Source organism: Rhinatrema bivittatum, chromosome 10, assembly GCF_901001135.1.
Source record: "Rhinatrema bivittatum chromosome 10, aRhiBiv1.1, whole genome shotgun sequence".
Classification (NCBI taxonomy): domain Eukaryota; kingdom Metazoa; phylum Chordata; class Amphibia; order Gymnophiona; family Rhinatrematidae; genus Rhinatrema; species Rhinatrema bivittatum.
Genome location: NC_042624.1, coordinates 111,570,115 through 111,586,984, shown reverse-complemented (window position 1 = coordinate 111,586,984; position 16,870 = coordinate 111,570,115). Strand labels below are relative to the sequence as shown.

Below are 16,870 nucleotides of genomic sequence, written 5' to 3'. Positions count from 1 at the left end.
GTGGCAACTGTGATGTTTGTCCCTTGCATTTTCAGATTGTCAGCTGAAACATGAGGCTATTAATAAGGTCATCAGGTGGAGATACAATACCGATTGTTCATCCACGCATGTCATTTACATGATTGTTTGTCCATATGATACGATGTACTTTGGAAGTACTACCCACAAGGTTAGAACGAGGCTTATTGAAAACAGGATCTGCCTCCACACAGAAAAGGCTATGGCACCAATGGCTTCACATTGCATTGCTGCACAGCATTTATTTGATCAACTAACATACTGTAAATGAACACATTCTTCTTGGTATAAAGGTGGAAATCGAAAATATAGATTGGCCACTGGAGAACAGTTTTGGATATTTACTCTGGAGACGGTAGTGCCCAGAGGCTTGAATGAAACCATTGATTGGTTCGAAATTGCGTGAATTCTTTCAGACATTGGTAGAATGATCTGTTAATCATAAGACGTGTCGCGTTATCTGATTTTTGTTGACTGGCTGCAATACTTGTCAATCAAGTGACATCTTTACAAAAAAAAAAAGTACTGTTTCCATTGCAGTCAAAAGGATCCTTTCTTAAGTGGAGGAGTTTGATATCTCTCAAAAAAAAAAGATTTCTATCTATGCTTTGCACTTTTGTACAATCATTGTTGTTGGTCCTTAGTACGAGGTCCCTTGTTTAAGTGTGCAAATTCATTAGCACAGCCTTGGCTGTGAATTTTCTTGCTTAGTGTTGGTAATGTGAATAAAGTTATAGTTCTACTTGTATATTGGGCTCCTTGTGATTTAGGATCTTCCACTCAGGAACTGCTAGACAGGACTGCTAAACTTTCCATGTGTTTTATTGTTTCAAGGGACTTTAATTTAGATACAACCCAATTTTAGATGGTCCTCTTCAAGACAACCATGACTGATTCAGGGATGACTCAATTTATCCCTGAACCTGCTCATACAGCAGATCATTCACTAGATTTAATTTTTTTTTAGTCATCCAGAGGTTTCAAAATGGACGACGATCTTCCAAGTTACACTTTGCTTCAGAAGATCTGATGGTAGACACTTGGCATGAAGAGTTTGATAGAGCCCTGACCACCACTGCCACCCCCCTCCACTGCTCCATGAAATCATTATATAAATGTATCAAAGAAGGCACCTTGGTATACAGGTGCATTAAGGGAGCTAAAGAGAAAGGGAAGATTAGAATGTATATGATGGATAATATCTAACACTAAGGATAAACAGAAATATAATCTGCATTTAAGTTTGTATAACATGGACATTTTAAAGGCTATGTGTTTTTTTCAAATATTTATTTTATTTATTTAATGTTTTTATATACCGACATTCGTACAATACATCACATCGGTTTCCAGATAACAAGAAATTCAGCCAACAGGGCTTTACATAGTAACTGATAATATAACTAGGGTAGGGGAGTGGAAAGGGGGGGGGTAGGGGCCAGGAAAACAATGGGGTTTTATGTACGGATATAAATAATGAGCTAGCAATAAGTACAGTCTATAAACAGGATTGAAACATTAGGTAAAGTACAGTCTATATACAGGATCAAAACATTAAGTAAGGTCTATATAAAGAGTGGGTCAAGTAGGAGAGATACAGGGAGGGCTAGGGGAAGCTCTGCTAAGGATAAAATATGGTTACGTTTTCATAAAACAGGTCTAAGGATCTATTATTTATTAATTTGATAATACTGCTTTACAGCAGAACACCATCATGGCAATTAGCAAAGTGAAATGTAAGTAAAATTGTGGACTGGAGACTTGTGGTATGTGATATGCTTCTACTATATAGTCAGTGATGATATGTGATTTCACTATGTCACTTTGTGCTCTAAGCGATTTACATAATAACATACATAATAGTTACAAATAAATAAAACAACAGATTACATAAATATGAAACAATCTAAAGTCACAAACATTCTTAAACAGCCTAAAATAAAACAAATTACTTTCCAAATCAAGGTGGTCTGTAAGACTGTTGACTTGAACCTAATTATTCCCTGCAGCTATATAACATGAAAGGAACCTGATTGTGCCAGAGTCACTATTGAATATATTCGGGCACCTCTCAATTAAATGCTTGCTTCAGCAAGAATGTCTTTAAAGTTATTTTAAATTTCTTAGGACATTCTTAAAGCATCAGAGATGCGGGTATGGAATTTAATAAATTATGTGCAGCTACGGAAAAGGTACAGTCTCGTGTAGATGATAGTCTAGCTGTTTTAATTGAGGGAACCTCAAGCAGGCCTCTTTCTTGAGATCTGAGACTCCTTGTTGGTTGATAAATACGAAGCAATGAATTTGCCCGAAGAAAAGAAGAGCTACTTAATAGTTTGAGTCATAAATAATATTTTTGAATGAATTCTGAAACCCACCGGAAGCCATTGGAATTGTATTAAAGTGGGGGTGATATGATCATAGCATTTAACTCCACTAGTTAAACACCAAAAGGCTTGCCTTGAGACATCCTGTTGTATATAAACCGGCGTGATATCTTGAATCGAATATCAGAATAGAAAACTAAATAAATAAATAATAGTTAGACGTGTTAGTTGAATTAAGAAGAAGCTGAAGTGGTTTCAGAGTTGATTCAGGGACTCCAAGGTATATGGCATTGCAATTATCGATAGTGGGAAGTACTGATGCCTGAACCACCAACCTAAAATCACTTGGTTCGAGCAGATTTTTTAGGCCATGAAGAAACCTCAGTTTGAAAAAAACATTCTTAATTACAGACTTAACATGTTCATGGAATGATAAATTTGAATCCAGCCATACACCAAGGCTTTTAACATGAGGTGCAATAGCAAACTGAGTGTTATTCAAGATTAGACTAGCAGGAATAACAATACTGTTAGAACGCTTAATAACCAAAAATTCCATCTTTGCAAGATTTAAGGACAATTTATTGTGTTGCAACCATTGTTTAATCACTGACAGATAAATTCCGATATTACTCACTGTCTCAGACCCTGTGAAACTCATTTTGATAAAAAATGTATATTGTCAACATAAATTCTCTAGCCGTCATATAGGTCCACCAGAAATTTACAAATAGGGGCCAAATAGATGTTGAATAATAAGGACGACAAAGCGGAGCCCTGTGGAACTCCACTCGAGTTGGTAAACCAAGCAGAGTATTGTCCTGCTGATCTAATTTGTGAAAATTGATTTGATAGATAGGAGGTAAACCAAGCAAGAACTAGGCCAGAAATCCCATGTTCTTTAAGACGAGATAGTAGTATGTTATGGTTAATGGTGTCGAAAGCTGAAGAGATACCTAGCGTAACCAAGTCAAATGAATGAACATAGTCAAGGCCACGTCTGATGTGGTCGAGGTGTGAAACTAATGTTAAGGGATTTTCTGAATCCAAATTGTAACAGGTCAAGAATCTGGTGTTCTTCAACAAAAGAAGACAGTTGTTTCAACAGAATATTTTCCAAAAGCTTAGCAAGAAAGGGTAAAAAAGAAATGGGTCTATGGGACTATGACATGGAGTTATCCACACCAGGTTTTTATTTAACAATGGCATGAAGTAATTGTAAAAAGTTCTATAAATAAAAAGTGTAAAAGAAACCAAAAGCCTTATAAATAATCTCTGTAGCTCCTTTTCTGCTGGGTGGTATTCAGTGAGGTCATACTGACTGAGCGCACATCCTAGATGTTTTAGGAGATGTAGATCTGAGGATGGATAAGCAAGTATCTGTAGTGACAAAAAGTGTTCCTTTCATTATTTCCGTTTAATCAGCCAGATTAGATAGATCTTAGAAAAGAATATGGCAACAGCAGTCAATCACTAATTATGTCATGCATGGACTACTACAATATATTATACACAAATCTAAGAAGAGCCTTGCATAAGTTACTTCCAGCCCTTTTGACAAATTTATTAGAACATTACATCCCAAACAGAAACCCTAGATCTTCTCAAGAGATTACTTTTAAATTACATTTTTTAAAGGAAGTTAGGGTACAGAGTACGAGGAAATGATTATTTTTGTATATGGGTCTATTTAAGGGGAATTTGCTTCCTAAAGAAACCCGTTTTTAGCAAGATGATGCAAACAATACTTTTTAAAGCAGTCATATGACTTAGTTCTAACTTACTGGTACGCTCACTGTGATTTGCTAGTTTTTGAGACAGAGAAATATTTTGATAATGTAAATAAGTTACTTAGGACCCAAAAAACAAATCGGAAGCCAATCCAAGATTGCTGTGTAGCAGTAACGAAGAAGTGGAGATCGGTGTATATAAAAGAGACCTTTATTGAATATTGCCCGACTCTGGCCGAGTCTGCAGTACGTGTTCAAACAGCGGCAGAACTCTGAACACATACCGCAGGTTTTTTTTCTAAGCAGTCAGATGGAATACGAATGCATTCAAACCCCAGAGACATAATTTAAGAATTGTGATCACAATACTCCAAGCTGGATAATGCATTGACTGGATCACACAGGCAGCTGCAATACTAAGCAGGAACAAAATGAGCATAAACGCTATAACTGCACGGCTCCATAGACAGAGCGGGAGTAAAACTCGTACTATCCACCCTGCTGACACGAGAAAGAGCGAAACTCAGCCAGAATTGGGCAATATTCAATAAAGTTCTCTTTTATATACACCGATCTCCACTTTTTCTTTACTAATAAGTTACTTAGGGCCTGATTTACTAAGGCTTTTCTTCCATTCTGTGTCTATGGGAAAAATGCTTAATAAAAAAAGAGGCCCCAATATTGTTTATTTTTTTGTTTTAATTTTGCATGCTTTTTGTGTCTTGATGCCGGCTGTTGGTGGTTTTATGTTATTATGATGCTCATTCATTAGTTTCTATAATTACTAATTTTGTTATTTTGTTTTACTATAAAATATTGCTAATTTTGTATGCTTATATTTGTTATAAATTTTGGTTATTCTGATCCACTTTTGCATAATTCACGAAGCAGCTGACTATGCATCTACTCAATGAAATGGAATGATATAATTTCTGAAGGTATAAAACTGTTTTCCAAAAATGCATCTCCAATAAAGAAGTGTGGTTGCGGTATTAATCCACTTGGATACATAGAATAAAAGGTCAAACAAGTAAGTTGTAGATGACACCTTTTTACAGACGAAATACATTTGTAATTAGCTTTTAATGGCACCGACCTGATGAAGGGAGTAAAGCTGTTAAAATAAAAAAAAAAAAAAAAAAAAAAGAAGAAGGTACTAGTGATAACCAGAAGCATTCCAGAAAGGGCGAGGACTTGAAATGTCACGAGAATGACTCATTTCATGAGTTAACAAGTGGACTGTACAAGTTATGGAGATGAAACAACTGGAATATCACCATAATTTCAACCAAACCTTTACAACCCATAAAAAAAAACAAAACAACAAAAAACATTATCACAGATATGCCTAAGGTGTCTCATAGAGAACTCACAGCCTAACCAGAATGCTTGGTCTATGGAAAGCTCTTTTTTTTGTATCCAATCAAAGTTGCTATATGATGTCAAACATCCAATCAAATTGTGTAGCAACAAGCCCACTAATTTAAAGTGAAAGACATGGAAAGTAACCATACTTTTCCATAACTATTTGCAGATATGTAGAGTTAGCCCACATATATTTTTTTCCCTGAACTGTACAAGTTATACGTATTTATCGGCACTCTTTATAAAAGTGAAGACTCTCTCTCTCTCTCTCATTTCCCCCAGTACCTACCAAACCTTTCCTTCTTGAATTCATTGTCAGGAGAGTCTTCTAACAAAAGATGAGCAAACCTGACTGCTATCAAGAAAACCCTCCTGAACAGTTCAAATCAGAAGTGCAGCTATTTCTAGCAGAGTGAATGTAATACAGAGGAGTCCAGTAATTGCTGGTCGCCAGGATTTCATGCTGGGAATCCTAATTTTAAAAACAAGCGCTGTGGAGTTCGTTCTCGAATCACAGTTATATTTCTCAAATTAGATGCATAATTTTTGAACCTAACTATTTTATTTATAGGGTAACTGCTAGAACAGCTTGAACAAAACTCACAACACAAGCAGTACAATAATACACAAATAATAACAATATCAACCTGAATCTGGCATCCTGTCATATTATTCCTTTCAGCAGTGCGTTGATTTAAACAACCAACCATGTCAAGCGTGCAACACGTTCATATGGAAGCACCATTCATGTGCCTTGCACACCTCAAAAGCAAGACCTTCACCGATGCTACCACTCTCGCTTACTAAAAGCTTCTAATCTTCTTGTTTTGATTTCAAGCCCTCTTCTGTTCTACCTCTGTACACATGCAATGCGTACCTACAGTCCTGCATATACACGTCACAAACTGGTGTGATCCATAAACACAAGCAAGCTTAATAGCTTCTGCACACATTCAGGACACGGCGTATCAGCTAAGTTCCATGCTATGAACTGGCACTAATCAAACATGAACTAATCCAGGTAAACATTTTCTACAGATGGTTTATTAACGCGGTCTGTTTAACTCACCTGCCTTATTCCCTGCTACAGTAAATAAGGGAAGCATCCTATCGCCTGGCACAGCTATCATGTACTCACCTTTGACAGACCGTTTGGGCTTCTTTCATTGTGTTTCCGGCAGTCAGTATATCTTGAGGGTCAAAGGTCATCATCGCTTGCATTTCCAATATGGTGGCATAGGTCAGTGCATGGTACATACTGTCCTTGGTTCTATGGGGAAAGGAGTAAAATGTAATATGTTGTGTGAATATATCCCATTAGTAGCGTACAGTGTAAACAAAAGCCACTTAATTGCCATCCTGACGTACAGGGGAGACTCCATGACCACTGACAGTCACTAGAGATTATACATCAATTGAGCATAACACAGTAAGTTTCAAGAAACTACAAAAAAAGAAAAAAATTACATAGAAAGTACTAACTGGCATGTTCATGGTATGAAATTAACATCTACTGCTCTGGCCAAGGAATCCAGCCCATCCTTCTAAAAAACAGTACAAAACTAACATGGAGAATACTTTTAAAGGACCCCTCCCCCTTTAAACTTAGCTATCAGGACACACCTCAGAATTTATTTATTTATTTATTTATTTTACAGTTTGTGGCCACGCCTCTTCCTTTGTATTCTAGAATGTGAGTTCCTATTGGCTAAAGAGTGAATGAGGATGAAGACAGAGGTCTAGCAACACTGACCATGCACCAGGCAGACAAAGAGAAATTAGACCAGGCCCTGCCTGGTGCCACTGAGCACAAAAATTAAAAAAAACAGAAACCACTCAGAAGAAAGAAATACAGGAAACTTTCTCTGGGGGTAAGAGGCAACATTTGACAGCTTTTTATACCCTGTTACCTACAGTACCCTCTGCATTAGATACCAAACCATGTCACCATGAAACAACATTCTAGCACCAGAGAAGATCCACTCAAAAAGCCTAACTTTGGCTTTCTTCTGAGCTGGCGGTTTCCTGCTGCTTTCATACTTGGGCTTCCAGCTTCAGGATCTGCCATTTGAACCTTCATGGAGCTGGTCCCCCTATTTTATACCCCTTCCCAACTCACCACATTTCCTCACTGAGGAGACCATCCTTGGCCAGGGTGCACCGGGACCTCTGCAATCAGGGATCTTAAATCCAGCCATTATGTGTGTCGCCCTTGAGTGATGACTACCTCCAATACCCTCCCCAATTAACGGGCCATGAACGCTACTTCTGCAGCAGCCCCAGCTCTAGCAGAAACCGGGGGAGGGGGGGGGCAGAAAACCAGAGCTGGGGATCAAACACAGGTCTCTCCACATGGCAATGCATAGGACTGTTACTGAGTCACAAGCCAGCCCCTAACTTTGGTGATGCAAGGAAACACAAATAAGTATAAATACAACATAATAATGAGCAGAATTTCAATAACTTTCATAAAGCAGTAAAGCGGATTTCTCAAAGGCTTGCTCCAGATTTATTAATAAGAATATCTGCTATTTTTTCTCTATAGATTTTTAATTGAAAAAGTTGTGTATATGGAATGGATACAAACCACACACATTCTAAGTTTACATTACAAGTTGACAAATATTATGTCACTGCCAAATATAAAAAAAATATTCTTTGCTGGTTTTCTTTTTTTGGGAGGTGTCATATCTAAGGACTTTTTGTATTCCAACATTTGTAATGGTAACAATGCAAGTGCAAAGCTGGAGCAGTTTTAGTCCTGGAGCAAAATCTTTGAAGAATGGACTCCCATGTCGGCAGGGGTCTAAGTCCAGCCGGCAGGACTCCCTGTGCCTGGGGTTAGAATGGTGTGAGAGCACTTCTCGCAAAGAACGTTACTCTGCTGAGCTGGAAATCTGAGGGTGCTCCTTCTTTCGTCCAGCGGAAAGCTCTGATGCAGCAGACGGCACAGCTGGAATTAATCCGGAAGCGGGACTTGGCGGCTCGGCCTTAAAGGTTATTTTGTTTTGTGGGAAAACATGCTTACTGCTTGTTAAAGCTTTTAGTTGGCCAGGGACATGAAAGACGACCTAATGGCTCTACCAGTGTCGTTATTCTGTGGGTTATGTGTGGGTTTGTTTGTGGGTGTGCAAGGTTTTCTGTTTGTGGGGTTCTACGATGTTAAAAAGCTGGGTGATTAAGCTTACACTTGTGTCAATATCTTTGCTGTGGCTCTTTTCTTATGCTGTTCATTGTTCTGTAGCAAATGACTCAATAACAACAAATTTACAAAAAATAAAAAAATAAAAAAATAAAAAAAGAATGGTATGCACAGCCCAGGCCTAGCAGAAGGATAAACAGTGTGGAGAATGCTCAGCAGGGGGTATGAGTGGGAGAGCTAAGGAGAGGCTCAGATGACAGGCTCTTCTGTTCAAGGTCCCAGCACAAAAAAAACAAAAAAAAAAAATCATCCTCGCCTGCCTCAACAGAAACCCACCATAATGGAGACTGTCCAAAAATAAACGTCAGATCAATTTATGATTAAGAAGAAGGAAAAAGCCAGGCACCTTAGCAACAAGTGCCAAGTACACAAACTGAAAAAGTCAAGGTTTGCATCCAAACAGCCTTCGCCAGGGCAAAAGAATTTCACAATCCAGGGTCTCTGCATGCTGTTCTCCACTCCCAGTCCACCTCCTGTGCCACACGACTAAGTCTGTACTGCTCAGGATTCGTTCCGGGAATCCAGAGGGTCTCATTTACTAAGCACTTCTCCCATAGACACAGAATGGGAAAAACCCTTTAGTAAATGACCCCCAGAGTTTGCTGGAGCCCTCCGTAGTCACACATCTGAAAAATGCAAATCTTCCACAGTAATAGTAACATTTTGTAACCTACCATCCAGCTCATTACAATGAACCTCTGCACTAAGGATTGTCACTTCATTACCCACACCGAATGCAATCACACAATCGCCCCTTCCACCAACAGTCAGTCACCCACCATCCTCTGCCCCAAACTCAGTCACACCACTCATCAGCTGCAGAAAATAATCAATCCAACCACATAATATCTCAGCATACTTCTAGGAGTATACTTAGTTTATGCACACCCAGTAACGTGGAATTGCTTGTTTGTAAATGTTACAAAGCTGTCACATTTCCTTTGGGGGTTATTTTCAAGCTGCAAACTACTTGTGTGCTGTAACATACCATGCCCATCACCTGTGTTGAAAACGTGCTCCACTTAGCAGGCATCTGCGGTAGGTAGTGTTGGGAGAAAGGAGAGCAGGAAATCTCCCTCCACCATGCAATATACCATTAAAACACAACACGCGGAAAGAGCATTTTGAGAGGCAAAGCAGCCAATGCAATAAATGTGCGCAGAAAATACTGAGCGCCCAAGGGAACTCTAGTGTGTTGAGATGTTGGTGGGAATTTGGAGGGGGACTCTAGTGGGCATGAGATGCAACATATTTAGTTGTCCGTCACACCGTGACTATGGCTAATACGGAGATTAACATCATCACGCTAAACGTTAGAAGAACTGGCACGCCAGTAAAACGCAAGCATATTTTGGATTACTTGAAGCCTCAGAGGGAGTGGGTAGGTCGGGTGTTCTCTTCCTCCTATAAAACAAAAAGCAAGGGTGTGTGCACCTTAGTGAACAAAGTCCTTCCTCTAACTGTAAGTAAACATACGAAGGATCAGGAGGGACGTTACTTAGTGAGCTTCATGGGGAACAAGCTACATTAGTAAATGTGTATAGGCCTAATGCAGTTCAGAACGAATATTATAAGAGGTTGGCATTGACACTTGAGGGTTTCTCCTCCTCCCCAATGGTGATGGGGGGAGATTGGAATGACTGTCTTGATCCCCTTCAAGATTGATCAAGAGGGTGTTCCTCAAACACAAATCAAGCTGTTGGCCTCAAAGAGCTGATGGCTAGACTGGGAGTGATGGATGTCTGGGGGGCTCGATACCTGTCAGGAAGGGATTACACATGCTATCCCCCACGACATCTCTCATTTAGTAGGATAGATTTCTTTCTCTGCACAGCCTCCCTGGTGCTGGGCATGGAGCAGTTCGATATCCTCTCCAGTCACCTCTCAGATCATAGTCCCATCTTGTTGCTGCTACTTATATCTCAGGGACGCCCGGTGGTTAAAACCTGGCACCTTAACCCCCTGCTGTTGGGCAATGAGAAGTTTTGTCAGATGATAAAGAGATGCAATAAAAGACTTTGCTGAGGTGCATCGGGCGGCAGAGGAATCGCCGGTTATCCTCTGGGAACACTTAAATCTGTACTACGGGATAGAATTATTAGCTTTGCATCTCACCAAAAGAAAATCCATTTGCGGCGGGAAAGATCTCTAGAGGAGAAAATAAAAACCCTGGAGGTACAGCACAAAGCTACCTGTTCTCCAAGAGTCTATGGTGCTTTACAGTGAGTGAGGGAAGACCTCAGTCACCTGCAAATGAAGGGTATAGAGAGGTCATTTCAATTCTCCCATTAGAGAATGCATAAGCAGGGGAACAAAAACGGGGGCATTATTTTCCAGAGCTATTCAGAAAAGGCAGGCCCAGACTGTAATCAATGGTATAAGAACCCCTGCTGGGATAGTTACGCATTGCCCAAAGTCCATTAATGATGTGTTCATGGGTTTTGGGTTTTTTTAACCAAACCCTGTATAGCAACACCGAGCAACATTGAGGGTGTCAAATTGAAGAATATTTGACGGAGGCTGACTTGCCATCCCTTACTGAAACAATAACAAGCAACCATTAAGGGAACTCCTCAATGTGTGGTGATGTGCGGCAAATGGATCAATTGAAGGCCCCTATCAAAGAGGGAGAGGTGTACATGGCCATTATGGGTTTATTCAAGGGTAAAAGTCCAGGGCCTGATTGCTTCCACATAGATTTTTTTTTTTAATTTCCTTTTGAGCTAGCCTTGAGGTTGAAAGAGACATTTGACTATCTGCGGGGCAATCCTGATGTGATGCATACCATGTCTGATGCAATCATAGTGCTGATCCACAACCCGGGATCAGCACTATGATTGGATCTGGGTTCGTACTGCCCAATCTCGCTATTGAACTCAGATGTTAAGATCTTAGCGAAAATACTTCAGGCGAGGCTTGAGATAGTAATGCCTATTCTTGTCAAAGTTGACCAAACAGGATTTCTTAAAAGGCGCCTCTCGACCATGAATACAAGGAGGCTCTTTACCTTAACTCGAAGAAGACACGTACGATGGGCCTGGTGGTGGCTCTAGATGCCAAAAAGGCATTCGACTGACTCCAGTGAGCCTTTTTATTTAAAGTATTAGAGAAAGCAGGGCTGGGGGATGGATAAGGATTACTTTATGTCCATCCCCAAGCCAGAGTGCTTACTAACGGTTACTGTTCTGAGTTTTTCCATATAGCTCGGGCATGAGACAAAGGTGTCCCCTCTCTCCGTTATTATTTAACTTGGCCATAGAAATTATTGCACACAGGGTCCAGGCAAATCCCGATGTGATGGGATTCCAGGTGGAGGGGGTAAAGCATGTCATATCGCTTTAGGCAGATGACGTCCTCTTTTTCTTGATTAACCCCAGGATATCTGGCACTATACTGTTAGCTATTTTATCTGAGTATAGCAGGTTCTCTGGAAATAAAATTAATCACACTAAGTCTGAGGTATTTCCCTAGGACCTTTGAGGATGGAGGAGATACCAAGATGCTTCTCCGCCTTCAGGAAGGCATGGGATGGCTTTAAATACTTGGGAATATGAGTGCCGAGAAGAGCAGCAGACATATATAGACTCAATTATGCACCTGTGGTTACAGAGATTAAGCAGGATCTTGTGGGTTGGGATGGTCATTTCCTTTCTTGGGCTGGTAGGATTAATGTTTTGAAAAATGAATATACTGCTTCGTCTAATGTACCGTTCCAACATATTCTTTGCTACTTGCCTGAGTGTTTTTTTTTTCCATTCTTTATAGGTTTATTTACAATTTATTTGGCAACTTAGGTCTGAGCGCATCAAGTTGCGCACACTTTGGCGACCCAAGGAGGCGGGTGGGATGGCTCTCCCAGACCTACAGAGTTACCACTGGGCTTGTGGACTGGCAGGAGCAATGGTGTGGCTTCATAGGGAAAATACAGTACCCTGGTATATGCTCAAACACAACTAGCGGGTGGCATGGATTTACCAATATTGCTCCTACAACCTGAATTGCTTATAGGAGCCAAGAAAGCAGGTGGGGCTAAGTCCTCACATCACGTATACCTTAAAAATTTGGAAAGCTATGGGTAAAAATCTAAAGTGGCCTGGGCAGAGCCTTTCTGCACTCACTCCCCTGCGAGGCAATTGCAGACTGGCAACATCTATGATGTATTGGGATGCTGCCAAATGGAGAAAATTGGGTCTAAAATTTTAGGACAATTATGGGAAGATGATGGTACTAAGTTAAAATCTTTCCAGGACCTTAGAGATGAATTTGAGATAGAGGGTGAGTCGGAAGCCTTCTATCAAAATTTGGTGGCTAAGCTGGGTCGATTTGTGGGAAAGGGATGGCAGCCTCAAGTCCCTGGTCCAGTAGAGAGAATACTTATACAGGAATATTTACCTCATAGAGGTATCTCTCTTTTTTATAAGCTTTGCAGCAAACCCAAATGAAACAGGAGCCATCTTTCAGTATAATTCAGCAATGGAATAGGGATCTTCAGATGGAACTAACTTGCCAGCAATGGGAAGGAATATGGAAAAAAAAGCACATAAGATTTCCCTATGCATTTGTCGTGTTAAAATGATGGTCAGACTTCTCCACAGAGCTTAGAGATATCCCCTATTTGACACTAAGTTTTCCTCAAATTCAGCTGGGCTTTGTTGGTGGGGCTGTGGTCATCCAGGCTCTTATATACATGTCTGGTGGACTTGTGAATTTATTACAAATTTCTGACAACTGGTCATGGCAGAATGCCACCTAATCTTAGGACAAGAGATTGTCATGAAGCCCAAAGTATGTCTGTTGGGAATCTAGGGGGAACATAATCTCACCACCTCGCAAAGAAGCCTGGCAGATCAATTAACACATGCTGATAGGTTTACGATAGCCTCCTTGTGGAAGTCTGTTCCAACATTGAGTAGATGGCAGACTCAGGTACATGAAATAGCTTTGGTGGAGAAGCTTACTCATCTATTTATCAGAATGTGTTATATGACAAAATCTAGACCCCCTATTGGGAATACTGGAATAGCCACTGAGTATAATTACAGATGACTAGACATGGCTTGTAGACATGATGATGCTGACTACGGAATACCTGTATTGTTGTTAAAATGCATCACAATGTCTGCTAGGTAGTTTTGATTTTCTTCCGCAGGGGGAGTTTAGTTGTTGTTTAAGGGGAGGGTTAGGATTTTTTCTCTTTCTTTCTTTGTATTGAAAATTGTTTAAATAAAGAGTTTAAAAAAAACCCCACACTGAATGCCCGTTTTCCTAACATGCACCCAGCCACCTCTCCTGGGCTCCCGATCCAATATTAAAACGAGGGGTCGTGCTAAAAAGGAAGTGCAATGGACAAATGTGCATCCCTAGTGCCTCCTCGGAATCAGACGCACAGGAGAGGTGGCTGTCAAGCGGGTTGGGAAAACAGACTCTCAATCTACGAGCGTCCATTTTCTCCTGCTACCGGCACATGGACGCACAAGATACAGCCTGGACCATGTACCTTGTATGTTTGTCGGTCTAAAATTTATTTTTTTTTAAATAAAAAACTGCTTTATTTGGTTCCTCCTACATAGTATAGCTATAATACTATCAGGAGGAATCTCAGAGAGCAGGATTTTTTTTTTTTTTAAATGCACCCTTGAGCATGGCATATCTTTAAGGCAGCCCCAGGCTGGCGTAAAATGTGCCATGTTGCAAGGGTGCATTGGCCTCGAAAAAAATGTATTGGATCACGAAGAGTTAGCTAATAGCCTCATCTACATGGATTTCCATGTAATGAGTGCTATTAGCTACATAGGAGATTTGGATGCGCTAATCCACGTATTGAATTGGCAGTTACGGATGCGCGTCCAAAATGCGTGTCCAGTCACGTGTTAGGCCTAAGCAGCAGCTAGCGCACAGTATTGAATCAGCCCCAAAATCTAAGCGATCAAGCTCCTGACGATGTTGCAATGTCTAGATGTAGCATGGCCTGGAGCATCTTAATGCTGCTACCAAGGAATAAGGTTTAATACATTTTAGGCTTTGTACTGTCAACCATTGCTTTCTTCTAGCCAATCACAGCCTCAAGCACTACGTAATCCTGCAGTCCATGAATCTCCAATCTCCAGAAGTCACAGCTCATACACATTTTGACCTGGTTGCTTGAGACTGACTCAGTCTGAGCTGGAGAAAAGAGTAGCCGTGTGAATTTCATCATTCTTTCTTGCCTATAGTCCACCAATGCAGGGGTTATTTTAATTGTAACACTACACGAGTAACATTGGCGATCATTTGTACTTGTTCTAAGATCGACATTGGTCACACCAAGAGAACAATAGAGACGCACATTATACAACACTCTAGCTGTATCCGGACAGCTAAAAGTTGAAGCCCCTTTAGTACAGCATTAGCTTCAATTTAATCATATCATTGCTGAATTGAAATTTTTCATGATCCAACATACACCTCTAAGTAAAGGTGGAGATAAGTCTCTTCAGCTGTAACCTAGGGAGCAATATTACATTTTTAAATAGGAAACAATCCATCCTAAAGGCTTGAATAAAACAATCAAATGGGAAATGTTCTAACTAAAAACAAGAGGGTGTTTCTGTTTTGCAATAACTAAAACAATAAAGTTTTCAACATTCAATGGCCTGATATTTAAAAGGAGCTTCCAGCTGTTACTGAACATTCTTTCATCTTTAGTACAGGAATGATATTGTCCCACCTTGTTCAGAAGGTGGGATGTGCACTGCTGCTTTTTGGGATATTTTAGTTTTAAGAGATAAATATAAATTATAAAAATAAGGAAAAGTGAATTTTCAGTTACAGCATTAATATATGATTAACACTGGGTTTTTTTCCTTGATAGAGGAAACATGAAGTTTAAAGAATTAAACTCGCCTATGAAAGTACGCTGCACTGCGAGTCTTAATCAGAAACATGTGATACCACCATCTAAATGTCACATTTTAAGCTTAGATAAACTTTACGGTTTTAAATTTTTCATTTTGTACAATTACTAACAGAAGTTTGTAATAAGTTCTTTTTTTTTTTTTTTTTTTTTTACAGCTGAATGTTGAATGTTTAAATATTCGAAAACAGCTATTCATTCATAATCAACTTCTTTGGTACTGCATATGGTGATTACAACAAATGTGGAAATTATAAGCTTCTGATGAAGCCCAATGACAGGTGAAACAAAGGCCTTTGTCGGGATTGTATGAAACTTACTAAAGGAAAAGCAGTAAGAATCATCAAGCTTGATATTCAGTTAAAAAAAAAAAAAACAGTGAGAAAAAAATTCAAGCATTCCTAAGCACAGGTTTGAGCTGTAAGCTTCAAGTTGGGACATTTTTCGTTTAAATCGATAAATTCATATTAACGGACATTTTGTCAATAATCCTATGTTGTGAATAATGTTTTTAATTAGAGATCTCTGTGACTGACTGTATCTGGTGTGAATATGTCTGAATTAAGTAATGTGTTTTAATGACAACATAAAGGTTTAATTCTTGAGGTGGTATTCTTTGTACAAAATTAGATTTTAAAGAACTGTATAAGCTGAAATAAAAGTTTGGAATTTTGATTAATTAAACGGGCAAACTCACTCTATTTTGTACTTTGTGTTTGCATAAAGTGAGAGAATCAATTTCTCGAGATTTATTATAGTACCGAGAGTAATAACTTTTAAATATATATATATATATATATATATATATATATATAAAAAAGAACGAGCGAGAGAGAAGCTCTACAGGTTCCGCAGTGAATGAATTCTCAAGAACTGTCATTACTAACATTATCTTTGACTCGGGGAGATGGTATAGAATATTTTATAAAATAAATTCTCATCCTCCCACTATCAAGGTTTTTAACATAAACAATGATCTTGGCAAGCAATTCTGCTCATACACCACATGAAATGTTCTCTCTCAATATTACCTTTGGCACAGAACCACACAAAATTCACTTCCTATTGTACATAACTAATTAGTAGACAGGCATGTGTATGAAAAACCTTTATAAAGTTAAATAGCTATGTGCCATGGAATTGACATTGGGAGAGAGGCAATGGGGAATATCCTTACTTGTATTAATCCGGATTGCAGACATCACCACAGTGCTGGATATCGTATCTTCCGCCTCCAGACTCCACTACAAGACTAAAGCTCTGATTTCCAAACCACTATACACTTACAATATTAGGCATTACTCAAGTATAGCTCCAGCTCAGATCCATCCACCTA

At 39.4% G+C, this 16,870-nt stretch overlaps 1 protein-coding gene across 2 annotated transcripts in view; it reads right to left on the bottom strand.

Annotated features, from left to right (window-relative positions):
• Positions 1-16,870, bottom strand: part of TTC39A (tetratricopeptide repeat domain 39A) — a 116,481-nt gene that overhangs the window by 53,352 nt on the left and 46,259 nt on the right. For both annotated transcript variants that reach the window (XM_029617872.1, XM_029617873.1), the window contains exon 3: positions 6,579-6,710. In XM_029617872.1, coding sequence (XP_029473732.1) covers positions 6,579-6,710 — 132 coding nt within the window. The remainder of the gene's footprint in view (positions 1-6,578; positions 6,711-16,870) is intronic.